The sequence below is a fragment of the Convolutriloba macropyga genome, chromosome 13 (genome assembly GCF_964194025.1).
Source record: "Convolutriloba macropyga chromosome 13, txConMacr16.3, whole genome shotgun sequence".
In the NCBI taxonomy this organism is placed as follows: domain Eukaryota; kingdom Metazoa; phylum Xenacoelomorpha; order Acoela; family Convolutidae; genus Convolutriloba; species Convolutriloba macropyga.
In genome coordinates this window covers 5,126,362-5,141,275 of record NC_134480.1, presented here as the reverse complement: position 1 = coordinate 5,141,275, position 14,914 = coordinate 5,126,362, and the positions used below count along the sequence as shown (strand labels likewise).

Genomic DNA, 14,914 nt, shown 5'->3' with positions numbered 1-14,914 from the left:
AAAAATCTCAATGTGGATTATATACAAATTTCAATTTCACCGTTTTAATTTCTTACTCAAAATCAACCCGGCGATTTGAATTAAGTTCTCTCAACTCAATTGTTTCTTAAACCAAAACTTAGAGAAAACAATGTAAGTGAAATAGGTAAAACTAAAAATAAGACTTAGAGATTTTTCTGATAACGTTTTTTTGATAAAACTCAAGTCTACCCACGCGTACTAAAGGATTTGAATTTTAAACAATAGTAACGGGTAAGGTTGTTAGAGTATCATTTTGAAGTAATTGTGATATTTGTAATACACGGAAATTGTTGACATCAACGAGAGTATATCACAAGGATGATGTGGATATCGACAAAAGAACAATTTCTTCAAATCAAAGTTTTATCTCTGATGTTGTTCGCGATTTGACTGTGTTTTGATATCCGTGTTGAATTTTAACCACTGTTCCGATAGTGAATTACAATTACCTTAATTTTGTCGCACTTTTTGTTCGTGACCCAGGTTGAGGTCCAAGACCGAAAATCTTTCCGTCTGGGACCTCGACCTGCGAAACTTGTGTAAATGTTGGCTACTTTTGGCTGCATATAATAATAAGGATTCATAGCAGCGACATAGCCTGTTTTAATTATTTGTCAGTTTGTTTTGTGTTGTTTACTTTTTTCAGCCAATCAGAAGGCTTCATCGTCATGGGCTACGTCATCATCGTCATCACCTTCGTTTGAGTCAATTCCCACCTGCAAACAACAGACAAATTGAACTAAACTTTTTTTTTAGTTTCATTGGAAGTTATAAATTTTTTTAGCACCCAATGAAAAGGCAATTGAGATAATTGGATAATCTTCGTTCCAGCCCGGTCCGATGTTTCACCCTTAATCCACTCCTATTTAGCTGTGATTAGAGTGTAATGCAAATTCAACTCCTATTTATTGAGTGTAAGCTCTTTACACTCTTTTCCCCGTTATTTTCGGGGAAAATGCTCGGCCCGGGAGGTTCAGCCCGGCCGATCATAACAAATCGAAGTTTTCATTTTTTAACCTTTTTGACATTTATCCTTTTCTACGGCTCTTTTCCACCCAACGGAAAAAAAAGTAATATGAGTGAAATAAAACTTTAAGTAGAGCAGAAAAATTCAAGTTTTCGGGCCTTCCCTATTATAGCACCCCCCCCCCCCCCGCAATCATGGTAAATATATCATAATGGTCGAGTGGGGGATGATGGAAAAGACCACAATTCCTGCCCTTGCAGTTTTTCCCCAATTTTTTCAGGTGTAAAATGGCCCTGTAATTTCTTTTTTAGGGGTGATTAAGGATGTATTCTCGTCTAGGGTTGCGATCATATTTCAGTTCGCTTTTTGAGCCTGTCCTCGTCCCTGTAATTTCGAACACAAATAAACCCAGTGACTATCTAGGAACCCGTACCTAAAGTTCGGTGACAATCAGTACTGATTCAGAACATTTTCAGAGAAATTTTAAGTTTTAGTACTGATTCAGAAGGATTTCAGAACCAACTATGATGTGATTTCTGAATTTCTCTGAATCAGAGCAAAATTCAGAGAAAGTGTTATCTATTTTTCTGAATCAGAAGATAATTCAGAATGAATCACTGAATTAGCTCTGAATCAGACAAATTCAGTGCATAATGTGACCCAAATTATACTCTGACTCAGTACTCAATTCGGCTGAGAGTTAGTTACGGGTAAACATTCACTCTTTCCTGATATATCATACCAAGAACGGATCCAGATATGTAACGGCTGCTTTCCTATCAATGACAAGGAAAGTTTTACACCGCCCCGTTCGTTATTAGCGGTTTACAAGCTGTAGGGATACTAAGTTGTGCAGTTCGCTTTTGTAACTTTATATCCGCTATTCTGTAAATCACCGTTGCATTAAACGTTGTTTTATTAGTCCAAATAACTAATTGTTCAGCTTTGCTGAATATTAAAATCAATTGCTGGAACTACTCAGTAAGTTCCAATTAAATAATCAAATAATTTTTCTGAGTCTTGGTTAACAACTCAATAATTCAAGTTGGTGCTATTCAAACCAAAATTTTGTGTCCCTATAGGTTGCTCACTGTTTATATTTATAAACGAATCTAAGGGGGTACATTCGGCTTCAGAACAGAACACAATTCACAGAGGAGAACCCATCTTCTGCCGTAAGCGGACTTGAATTGTTGGTCCAAATAGAGGTCCTTCATTAGTCACTGGGGCCGGAGCCATAGAGACGACGTAGCATCTAGGTTTTTGGTTTGGAAACTCAAGTCTGTGAATTGAAAATCTATCTTTCACCGCCTATTACTTTCAACGAACTGATTATAAGTCGTTCGTCTGGTCAAAGAAGAGGAATGTTTGTTGCCCTAATTTTCAGCTATCAGAGGTTCTTTAATTTCCTTTCTCTCAAGTTACTCAAATTTTCAAGACCAAATCGATGATAAGATAGATTACAAGTTTCACGTTAGCAAGACACAGTATTTTATTGCTCAAGTGAGATTGTTTGGCAGACTGGATTTCCTCGTGAAAACAGTTTTCTTAGCTCTTTCGAAGCCGACCTGACTTTAACTAAAATCTCTGGTGTTCTGCTGAAGCTAGAGCTCCCGTTTTTCCACAAAACTGAACCCGTTTTCTATGATCACAAGAAAGCTCAGGCTTAATTTTCTGATTGTTCACAGCAATCTGCGACACACACACTTAGTTTTATTAAGGTTTGAAGTGCGTGGAATCAGATCTATTCGGAATTTCACGAGTCTTAGTTCTTTCACTTCACTTTTGTATAAGTGTCAGCAGTTGTGATTTTTTAGAAAAATCAAACTAACACTTTGTTGTTACCAGGTGTAAAACGCAATTTTGGTATACAGCAGTTTTAGTGACCTCGTCTTGTTAAGACTTTAACCCGGTCAGCCTGTTTGCACGTTTGGGGGCTCTTTTTACACGTTTACAAATGTATGAAATTTTGAAATAAAATATGTCGACATAAAAATTGTTTTAGTGAAATGAATGTTTGAGCAAATCATTAATGCTCGGCCTTCGCATCGCCGGCCCTGTTTTCCATCACGAAAACATCTTTAATGTTTGGTAAAACAGTAACGAGCTTCACCACTGGTCTCTTGTAAACTCCGTCGTTCGTTCGAACTTTTGCTGATCGAATCACTCCGTCGGATCCTTCGATGGTCTCCGTGACTCGACCCAGATTACAATATCCTCGCTTGTCACGGTCTTCGATCAACCAGACGAGATCGCCTTCTGTAAGTTTTTCGTTCGCTGTAGATCGCCACTTTTGTCGGTTGTTCAACGTTGGCAGATACTGTTTTCGAAATCTGTCCCAAATGAGATTTGCATAGGCTTGAGTTTATCTAAAGATTTTTCGATGATCGACAAATTCTTCTGCGCATGGTAGGTATGGTAAGCAAACATTTGTGTTGCCAAGCAAGAATCGATTGAGGGTCAGTGCTTCTAGGTCACTAACATCTGAACTTACGGGGTCAACGGTCTCGCATTCAATGTTTGCTCAACAACACATCGTTGTTGAAAGAACGTCCTCTGTGACTGATCTGTTCCCCAAGACTATATACATTGCCTTCTTGCAACTTCTGACCAAGCGTTCCGATACCCCTCCAAAGTGGGTTGCTGCGGGTGGGTTGAACTTCCATCTGACTCCTTGCTGAATTAGATGTTCCTCGATCCGTTCTTTGTTCCATGCACCAACGTACTCTGCAAGCTCTCGTTCAGCTCCAACAAAGTTTGTCCCGTTGTCGCTGATGATTGTACTGGGTTTGCCTCTTCGTGCAATAAATTCCAAGATTGCATTGAGACAGTTATCCGTGTCCAATTTGAGTACCACTTCTATGTACACCGTTCTCACAGTTAGACATGTGAACAAACAAAAACATCGCCTTTCGTGTCTTCGACCAATCTTCACAGTGAAAAGTCCAAAGTAGTCAACTCCAACATTTTTAAAGGCATTTGAATCATCTAACCGCTGTTCGGGTAGATCTGCCATTACTGGTGTTATCGTTTGTGCTCTACCTTTTCTGCAGGTAACAAACTTGTTCTTGATTGATCGTAACGCGTTTCGTGTGCATAGGATCCATATCTTCTGCTGAACAATGTTCCTGACTTGCTCTGTGCCTTCCTGGTGGTTGCTCTTGTGCTTGTCTGGCAAGAACAGTTCAACTGCATGACGTTTCCAATGTAGCAATATTGGATGTTTTGCATTGAAGTCCAAATGACTTTTATCTATTCTGCCTTTGGCACGAATAAGCCCTTCCTCGTCCAGGAAAGGTGAGAATTGTAGAAATTTGCTGCTTTTCGGGATTTCCTTTTCAAGTTTGAGAGATTTCATCTCTTCACCAAACTGTTCTCGCTGTAGTAAATTGAAGAAAATCGTTTTTGCCTTTTTTTTTCTTCAATACTGACTAAAACTGTCGCTGGTTAGTATTTGCTGAAAGCTCGCCGTATGCCATTGTATTTACTAGTCTGCTAAAATTACTGAATCGTTCCCACTGAATAACCGCTTTCTTTTTCATCAGCCTGTGTCATGAAGACTGATGATGTTATATTCTCTTCATGTGAGGCAAAGACAAGGTTGACTTGCTCTGGCCATTCACTCTGTGGTCGCTTTAATCAGGCCGGCCCAATGAGCCACTCACTCCTCTTTAGTTCTCCAATGTTGATGGCTCTCGTGCCAGTGTCCGCTGGGTTGTTGATACCAATCACATGTCTCCACTGAGAAACATTAGTTGTATCTAATGTCTCAGCTACTCGATTGGCCACAAACACTTGTTGTTTACGATGGGAGCTGTGTATCCACTGCAGTACTGTTGTTGAGTCCGACTAAAAACTGCAGCATTGTATCTTCATTTTGTGTTCCTTGACTATCTGCTCCTTCAACCGAACTGCCATGATTGCCGCTTGCTATTCCAGCCGTGGTATTGAAAGATGCCTCATCGGTGCCACTCTGCATTTTCCAATTACAAATGCCAAGTCGGCTGAGTATTTCTTTGGTTGCAATCTTAGATAGGCCACTGCACATATTGTGTCTTCCGATGCATCAGCAAACGCATGAAGTTTGGTTTTATCCCTCTGTCTGTTGAAGTATCTTCTATCAATGCTTGTTTCGGCTACAATTGGAAGTTGTTCCTTCCACCTCAAGAACTCTGCTTCTTCACCAGGCCCCACTTGGTTGTCCCAATGTTGACCAATTTTAGTCCAGATGCGTTTTAGAAGTCATCTCATGGTAACGCTGAACAGAGCAAACAATCCAATCGGGTCAAATACAGAAGATACCAGTGACAGATTCTTCCTTAGGGTTATAGGGGCTTCAACTTCCTTGTTCGTACCTCGGCAGACTTGAAGACTATCATTAGTAACAGTCCATTGTAGTCCAAGCACTGAAAATCCCTCTATATTGGGGTCCACTTCGACTTACTTCGTGTTGCTGATTGATTTCAAGTCGACGTGATTTGATGAAATCGTCCATGTAAAAGCTGTTCTGTATTGCTTTTGATGCAATTGGATACATTTCTTCGTTATCGAGCCCCACTCGTTTGAGATAACAGTTTGCGCAAGTTGAAGAACTTTGAGCTCCAAACACGTGACGTCGATATTCATATCTTTGAAGAGGTTCATTAGTTCTTGGGCGCCATAGAAGCCTCAAGCAGTTTCCATCCTGCTCGAGAACTTGCACTTGTAGAAAAATCGATTCGATATCTGCTGTTAGGGCTACTGGTTTTTCACGAAATCTGAAAATCGTTACCATCAAATCATGCAGTAGATCAGGCCCTGCTAGTTGCTTGTCGTTTAGGCATACCCCTGTGTACTGTGATGCAGCATTGCAAACACGTCTCACTTTGCCAGACTTGTTCGGGTTTAACACTGGATGGTGTGGCAAATACCATTCTTTCCCGAAGTTGCCTTTCACATTGGACTTGTCCAAAATCTTTACAAATCCCTTCTCTACATCTGTATCTATTGACTGTTGATACAAACTTTTAAGGTTCGGTTCCCTTTGGAATCTTCGTTCCAGTGAGTGAAGCTGACCCAAGACTGAGCTGTAGTTGTTCGTACCATTCGCCTGTAAACTTCCTTGTACTCTCTAGCATCTTTTGTGCCTGCAGTTCCTTCTTTGACTCACTGATGACGTTAATTTTGGAAGCATACGTTTCTATGTCCCACCATTTTTGGATATTCTCAGCCACTTTAACATCTTCTGTTAAGGCGAAATGACAAAAATTTTGTCTTCTCTTGCCCGTCATAGGTCCACTGACTACCCATCCTAATTCTGTTAGAACAGCAAAAGGTTAATTTTGTGTTCCTATGCTGTAGTCCAATGGTCTCTGTAGCTCGTAAGCATATTGACCGAGAATGACGCCGACGTCCATCAAGTTGAATGTCTTGTTTGGGAGAACGTTCAAGTGGTTGAAGCTTTGCTTCAGCTTGTGGTAGACGTTGTTTGTGGTTCCCAATGAAATTGACGGTTGTACAAACGCTTCTATCGAAGGTACTATTGAATGCACTCCCTTTATTTTTATGGACACCATTTCTGTCTTCAAATCTTTCGTTCCGTGTATGCCGTCTGTGTTAAGCGTAACATCGGTACCTTTGGCTTGCAACTTCTCATTAACGCTTTGATCGATCAATGATACCGTTGGTCCACTATCGAGGTAAGCATATGTGTTTAACCTGTTGTTGCCACTCTGAAATGAGACTGGATCTATCTGAAGAAAACTCGTATCTTCGTTACTTTGACTGATTGTTGCTGCGCTTACGTTGACGGCGTGATTGCCCTCGTCCACTTGGTTTTCTGAGTGTAGCTATCGGTTGTGCTCTTGGGTATATACATTTATACCACAAGCGTTGACTTTACAATCTTTGATTGCATGTCCTTTTCCCAGACATCCGTAACACAAGCGTTGCTTCCTTACAGCAGCATAACGATCATTCACGTTCATGTTCTTAAACAAAGGACAGTTCCAATTTTTGTGCGTTCCATCGGTTAATGGGCAGTGCTCGCTAATCGTTGCCTGGGCTTCCTTTACATTTGAACTTGCACTAAAATTCGAGGATTTAGAGAACTGCTTGGTTTTGTTCGCATTTCGTCGATGATCATCGTTACGTTCCCCTGTGGGCTGGGACATGCCTTCATAAACGAATGACAGTCTTGATAGCCAGTTCTCTAGGGGACAGAGATTTGGTTGGTCCTCATTGGTTTCATCTACAAGGAACCACCATTTCTCCGTCAGATTTGGTGGCAACTTTTTAATCGCGATTTGCTGTGTTGCACTAGATCGAAAATCGCCTTCAGATTTGTAGTGCTTCAGAACACTGACTACGTTACTGATGGTTGTTGAATAACTGACTAAAGCTTTTGAATCATGCATTCGGATCGCCTGTTGATTTCGCAAAGTATTGAGTTGTGCTTCAACAATTAGGTAAGGTCGGCCAAACTTCCGTTCCAATAAAGCCCAAGCTTCGCCATATAGATCTCCGGAGTAGCCCATACTTGCTAGAGCCGCTCTTGCTTTGCCAATTAACAATGTTTTCAAGTGGCTCATTTTCTCTGAGCTAGGTATTTCACGGTTATGAACGGTTGCTTCAAACATGTTCGACCATTCCGGCCACTCGAGTCGATTTCCCTCAAAGGAATTTAACTTCAACTTTGGTAGCTGACTACTACTGCTTAGTACATTGCACTCAGACCGGTCGGGTAAACGGTTGAAATTGAAACGCTCGTCAATTGGGGATCTGGATTTAAGTAAGCTTTCTCGATCGAAACTGACTCGATAGTTTTCGTGACCGTTCTTTGTATGATCAAAACTACAGTCCTTAAAGTTTGCAAACTTATCTGATCGGTCGAGCCAGCCGAAGACGTCCTTGCTCTTTGGACTTTTCCAATTGAAAGGCGATCGGCTTCTTATACTAGGCGCTGCACCATCATCAGAACCAGAAACTCTGGCATCAAGGGCTTCCTTTTCGTATTGCATTTTAAGCGCATCTTCTTCTTCCAAACGGTGCAGTTCCATCTCAAGCTCCTTCTGCTTCATCTCTTATTCAATTTTTCTCAGACGCATTTTGGTGTTAAATTTCTTGTCTAGAGCTGCAAGCTTCTCTGTTTTCTTTGCCTTTTTATCGGAAGACGCTTTGGACTCGTTGTCCTGATTTTCCTTTTGTTGATTATTAACTGAAACTTGGGAGGTTTCTCCCATAGATCTTGGAACTTTACCATTTGGCTCTGCAGCTCAGCTTTGAAGAGGGGTCTGATTCTGCTGATCCACCATGCTTGTCTGGCCGTGGATATATGGCAACCAATCGGCTTCTAAGTTAATGAAAAATTCGCGTTGTTAGATTTTGTGTCGTCGGTATAATTCCAAATTGTTAAAATTATCACCTCTCTTGTCAAGTAGTTTCTCTAGACTAATATCGAATTTCAAAATTTGGTTATATACTGTTTTAACTTTGCTAGGCCGATCCTTATTTTTGATCAGTTCGTAGCCTTCTTTCTCCTTCGGCTCAATCTGCTTCGCGCAGTGTTTGATTCGTCTCTCGAGTTTGCTGTGATTACGTTACCGAGTCACAATTTGTTTAATTGGACGCCGCAGCTTGACGATTTTCTTTCCCGTGGTTTTGTTTTTGGCGAAGTTCGCACATCAACGTTGTTTGACTGTGCAACTCGAATTGCTTCGTTGTCCTTCTGCTTTGTTCAAGATTAGACAGTGGTTTGTATTCCACTGTCCGGGTCGACGGACCAAATGTAACGGCTGCTTTCCTATCAACGACAAGGAAAGTTTTATACCGCCCAGTTCGTTATTAGCGGTTTACAAGCTGTCGGGATACTAAGTTGTGCAGTTCGCTTTTGAAACTTTATATCTGTTATTCTGTAAATCACCGTTGCATTAAACGTTGTTTTATTAGTCCAAATAACTAATTGTTCAGCTTTGCTGAATAATAAAATCAATTGCTGGAACTACTCAGTAAGTTCCAATTGAATAATCAAATAATTTTTCTGAGTCTTGGTTAACAACTCAATAATTCAAGTTGGTGCTATTCAAACCAAAATTTTCTGTCCCTATAGGTTGCTCAGTGTTTATATTTCTAAACGAATCTAAGGGGGTACATTCGGTTTCAGAATAGAACACTGTCCGGGTCGGCGGACCAAATGTAATGGCTGCTTTCCTATCAATGACAAGGAAAATTTTATACCGCCAGTTCGTTATTAGCGGTTTACAAGCTGTCGGGATACTAAGTTGTGCAGTTCGCTTTTGAAACTTTATATCCGCTATTCTGTAAATCACCGTTGCATTAAACGTTGTTTTATTAGTCCAAATAACTAATTGTTCAGCTTTGCTGAAAAATAAAATCAATTGCTGGAACTACTCAGTAAGTTCCAATTGAATAATCAAATAATTTTTCTGAGTCTTGTTTAACAACTCAATAATTCAAGTTGGTGCTATTCAAACCAAAATTTTGTGTCCCTATAGGTTGCTCAGTGTTTATATTTATAAACGAATCCAAGGGGGTACATTCGGTTTCAGAATAGAACACAATTCACAGAGGAGAACCCATCTTTTGCCGTAAGCGGACTTGAATTGTTGGTCCAAATAGAGGTCCTTCGTTAGTCACTGGGGCCGGAGCCATAGAGACAACGTAGCATCTGGGTTTTTGGTTTGGAAAACTCAAGTCGGTGAATTGAAAATCTATCTTTCACCGCCTATTACTTTCAACGAACTGATTATAAGTCGTTCGTCTGGTCAAAGAAGAGGAATGTTTGTCGCCCTAATTTTCAGCTATCAGAGGTTCTTTAATTTCCTTTCTCTCAAGTTACTCAAATTTTCAAGACCAAATCGATGATAAGATAGATTACAAGTTTCACGTTAGCAAGACACAGTATTTTATTGCTCAATTGAGATTGTTTGGCAGACTGGATTTCCTCGTGAAAACAGTTTTCTTAGTTCTTTCGAAGCCAACCTGACTTTAACTAGAATCTCTGGTGATCTGCTGAAGCTAGAGCTCCCGTTTTTCCACAAAACTGAACCCGATTTCTATGATCACAAGAAAGCTCAGGCTTAATTTTCTGATTGTTCACAGCAATCTGCGACACACACACTTAGTTTTATTATACTTTGAAGTGCGTGGAATCAGATCTATTTGGAATTTCACGAGTCTTAGTTCTTTCACTTCACTTCTGTATAAGTGGCGGCAGCTTTGATTATTTAGAAAAGTCAAACTAACACTTTGTTGTTACCAGGTGTAAAACGAAATTTTGGTATACAGCAGTTTTAGTGACCTCGTCTTGTTAAGACTTTAACCCGGTCAGCCTGTTCGCACGTTTGGGGGCTTTTTTTACACGTTTACAAATGTATGAAATTTATAAACAAAATTTGTCGACATAAAAATTGTTTTAATGAAATGAATGTTTGAGGAAATCGTTAATGCTCGGCCTTCACAAGATATAAAAATTTGGTGGAACATCATGTTGATAAAAATGAATCCAAACTTTTGTCAATGGAACTGATTTTTCGCCAGATTTCAAAAAAAATTATTTGCCGGACAATGTTTTTGCTGGATAATTCATGAACAATTCGCAGGATAATGTTTTCGACACATAATGTCTTATTTATGTTTTCAGCACATAATACAGCAAGTGATTTTGAGCCGTTATACAAACTAGCATATTTAATGAAAACAGAAAATCTGGCGGACCGAGGTTACAAACTCAACCAACTTTTGATCCGACCGTCTATGGTCAGAAACAGACGTAAAATGTAACATTGTCAAAATCAAATTAGTTGGAGAAGTAATTACTCCCCCAAAATTTACCCATTGGTGTATTTAGATTGCGCTGAGGTTTGTGGTCATTAAAATAAAATCCCGGCGTTATTGACTAAAAGGCGCTAGTGAAAATGGCAGACGTACCAAATATAAAAATTTCATTGCTGGCCAATCACAATCGAGAAAATGGGAATATTGTTTTCTGATTGGCTGATTGCTCAACAAATTCTCCATGTTTTAAAATAGGGTATGCGTGTTAACGTAAAATTGCTCAGAAATTGCGATAAGCCGAAAAAGCAAAATTATACTTTTTTGGGGGAAACTGGTTTCACGTTTGGTTGTGATCAATTCATATCAAGTCCCACGGGCCGCTGAGGCATGGCCATGGCCGGCGAGGCATGGCCAGATGCGGTAAAAATTATAATCTAGCATCAGGCTATGTCCAATTTAGGCTAATTGAACACTTAACAGTACAGTGTTTTAAATTTCTCAACCAATCACTTTCGTTGAAAATTCTACATTTTGGTACGTCTATTTGTTAAGACGTCACCGACTAAAAGTGTATTTCAGTACTGAAACAGAGTAAATGCAGCACTGAATTTTCTCTCATTATGCTATGGTCATGACCAAATGCTGTTTTGCAATTACAATTCTGTCAGTTACAGTTTGCAATCAAATGTTGGTTTGCCACCTGATACATTTTTTTAGATTCAATTTTTGGATCAGTTCCGTTTGTGACCCTCAACTCAGTGGGTGCATATTATTTGCACCGCCGAGACTCACGTGCCACACTTTTACATAATGATTTTCCATTTTTTACACCATTTACCAAAACTTTTACACCATTAGGTCTCCGCTTAATAAAAATGGAAAGAGATGAGTTTAAGACTGGAATATTTGGTGGAAAAAAAGTAACTGGTGTGGCATTGTTAAAGCTAAGTACCTTAGTCAATGACTATTGCTAATCTTATAATATTCTATAAGATTCTCGCCAATACTCCATATCTTGTAATTGTTTATAAGATGGAGCGTTTCTTGTTAGATCTTACAATACATTGCATATCTTATAGGATCTTCCAAGACAGAGTGAATCTTGTAAGAGGTAAGTATATTCTTATAAGATCTCAAAATTAAAAAATCGACAATTCCTTCTGAAAACGAGGAATGCAGAAGTTGTTAGAAACCTGATATGAGATTTAAATAATATATAGTACTTTTAAATCTCATATCAGGCTTTTAACAACTTTTATCTTCATCGGTTTCAGAAAGAATCGGCATTTTTTTAATTTCCCGTATTCAGTTCCCTAAATTTTCTGATTTTATCTGGTTTATGAATTATCTTCTTGGCTCCCTCAAAAGACATACATTGATGGTTCCAATTCATATCTTATGTTTCCAATGACTTCGACACCACTTGTTTTCAAAAGTACCAGTTTTTTGTCGCTCTTTTTGCTATCCGGTCTCTTTTTTTGAATAGTTAGTGGTACAATTTGTTTTCTGATGATAATTTTTAAAATCTGTTTAATAGTTTGATACCTAACTAAAATTTTCAATAATTACAACCATATTTGTTATCAAACAATTTATTGATTTCTTTTCGGTCATTTTGTTAGTTGATCTTTGAGATTTTTTTTAATAAGTGGTCACTTTAGCTGCCTGATGACAATTAAAGTCTTTTTATGCTCAAGCTTTGTATGCTAATTTAATGTTTTTTTTACCATTCTGACAATACTTACCTCCAACAATATTACTGATTTTGTGAGTTTTGACCAGATTAGGGTTCAATTGGTTCTCCTATCACTTTGTCTGCATGTCTGCATTTACAGGTGTTTAAAAATTTCGGGTTTAAACAAATTGCAGCAACTTTGCGGTTTCGATTTTCTGATATTGGCTTCAAATACTGTGACACCATTTACGTTCAAAAAAATGTTCTTTCATTTTCGTTGAGGCTTTTCATTCTGTTTGGTTTCTGGTCTGTTTCCCTGAACTGTTGACTTTGCTTCTCTAATGATAAGTGGTTAAATTTATTGAGTAATCAACTTTGAACTGGGAAATTGATGTTTTTTACTTTGCTAATTTCTTTCCAATCCTCAAAAAATTCTTTATCAAATCTTTTTGTTGCAGTATTTGTCTTTGTTAAGACTACCGGTTCTGAAGCTATTGTGGCTACTTTTTGGCCATCGGACGACCCGTCCAAGCTGTGGTTATCAAAGGCATATCTTGAGACTGATCCAGTTAAACCCCAACCTCCAACAAAAAAAATTATTAGCTTTTGCTTAATAAGAAAGAAACGAAATTCAAGTAAGCAGGTAACAAACACAATTTTCAAAAAAGACACCTTTCACTTTTTTCCAGAAATCTTAATAAACTATTAAACTTATTTTGTTCCATTGAATTTTTATCTGTTTAGGAAAACTTATAGATTTGAAAAATAGAACACTTTCAAAGTCTTTGAAATTATTCAAGTGACAGCCACACAAAGTACAAGCATTCTCTTCCTGAAAATCATTCTATTCAATCAAATTGTCTTGTCAGTTGAATTGACCTTAAATGAAATAGTTTTCGCAATAATTTCAATTTCTTATTCTTAACTGCACTAAATCTTCAGTTAAATTTTTATAATTGTTTCAATCTAACATATTATTTTGATAATAGCAGCTTCTAGAAGTGTTTTTATCAAGCTAACAGCAAAACTGAGGAAATGGTTGAGCAATTTTTTAACAGAAACCGAGGAATAAAGTCTCTTCAGAAAATTTGATTTCTTGGTTTGTTATAAGGTTTGAATTCTTTGTTTCATTTGTTCTCAATTAGTTTGAAAGTTTTGATTTTAAGTTTTCTTTAAGTTTAGCGGAAAAAGGTCTTGTGATTTAATTGGCAGCAAAGGTTATAACGAGCTAGAATTTGAACTGTTTGAATGTTTTCAATTCCTCATATCAAAAAGAGGCCACTACAACCATTTTGGACTTAAGCAGACCCTCGAATTACTAAAGATAGCTACTCTACAATCCCGCTAAGTAGATCTCCCTTAATGAAACTTAACTGCGATCCAACTTGAGGAAAAGATTTTAATTTGTTTACTTATAATTATTGATTACTATTTTAAGGGTCGGAAATTTTTCTTCAAACGCTCTAAACGTTGTTTTTTTTTTCTCCAGATAGAGCTTGTAAAGAGAAAAACAATGTAAGAAATGCGGTGAACAATGGTCATTTCGTAACTTTTGAGAATTTTTGCGTTTTATTTTTGTAAAATTTTGCGAATTTTATAGGTGAATTTTCAAATTTACAGCCGATACGGTGAAAAAAAATAGTTCACCTCTACTCAAATTTTCACCGCTAAAAACTCAATTTTACAAAAAACTGCTTAATCGTACAAAAATTTGCCCGAAAAAGATTTGTGGTGATTTTTTTACCGGCGAATTATCGGTAAGATGTGCGGTTTGTAGCGGCGAAAGTTTAATATTCAACGTTTTCACGGCGTTCAGCCCTACAAACCTCTTCTCGCCACCATTCCTAGATTTTTAACAATTTTTAGCGTTGACACCTCCACTCGGGTCAAGATACGTCAAGGTTCCGACAAAAAGATTTTTTTGCAAATTTTCAGCTACTGAATATAGCATTAACTTAAATACGCCACAATGGGGCTGTAAATTCATAGGGTCTTAACGCGGTGGGGTAATTTGAAAAACCCGTAATTTGATGGGTGAAGGAGGCGAAATTAACCCAAAACATACCTCCTCGTAATCTTTTTCCAGAGCAGCCAGATCCTCCCTGGCCTCTGAGAACTCCCCTTCTTCCATTCCCTCTCCCACGTACCAGTGGACGAATGCTCTCTTAGCATACATGAGGTCGAACTTCTGGTTGATTCTGGCCCATGCCTCGGCCACTGCAGTCGTGTTGCTCAGCATACAGACAGATCTGAATCAGAGAAAATGGATAGACAAGTTTCCTGAACACCCGGGTCATCCTGTGTCACCGCCATTCAACGTAAAATTATGTAAGATAAGCGGTGAATGTGGAAAATTTTGTTAAGATAAGTGGTGAATGCGGTGAAATTACATAAATCAGGCGGTGAATGCTGTGAAAAAAACCTTTACCGCCTGGTAGCGGTGAAATTACAAAAATTCACCGCTTCACTTAGTGGTG

General features: G+C 38.5%; 1 protein-coding gene across 1 annotated transcript; it reads right to left on the bottom strand.

Annotated features, from left to right (window-relative positions):
- Positions 1 to 272: 272 nt before the first annotated feature.
- On the bottom strand, positions 273 to 14,682 carry LOC142351922 (tubulin alpha chain-like). Its single transcript, XM_075404178.1, has 2 exons — positions 14,503 to 14,682; positions 273 to 737 (listed from the first exon to the last, which is right to left on the bottom strand). The coding sequence occupies exons 1-2, from the start codon at positions 14,674 to 14,676 to the stop codon at positions 672 to 674; spliced, it is 240 nt and encodes a 79-aa protein (XP_075260293.1). The 5' UTR covers positions 14,677 to 14,682; the 3' UTR covers positions 273 to 671.
- Between the last annotated feature and the right edge of the window lie 232 nt (positions 14,683 to 14,914).

Bases quoted from the DNA above. Each gene is read 5' to 3' on its own strand.
- LOC142351922 (XM_075404178.1), bottom strand. From the start codon at position 14,676: ATGCTGAGCAACACGACTGCAGTGGCCGAGGCATGGGCCAGAATCAAC. The intron at 738-14,502 runs GTATGTTTTGGG...TGTTGTTTGCAG, and splicing joins TGGAAAAAGATTACGAGGAG to GTGGGAATTGACTCAAACGA.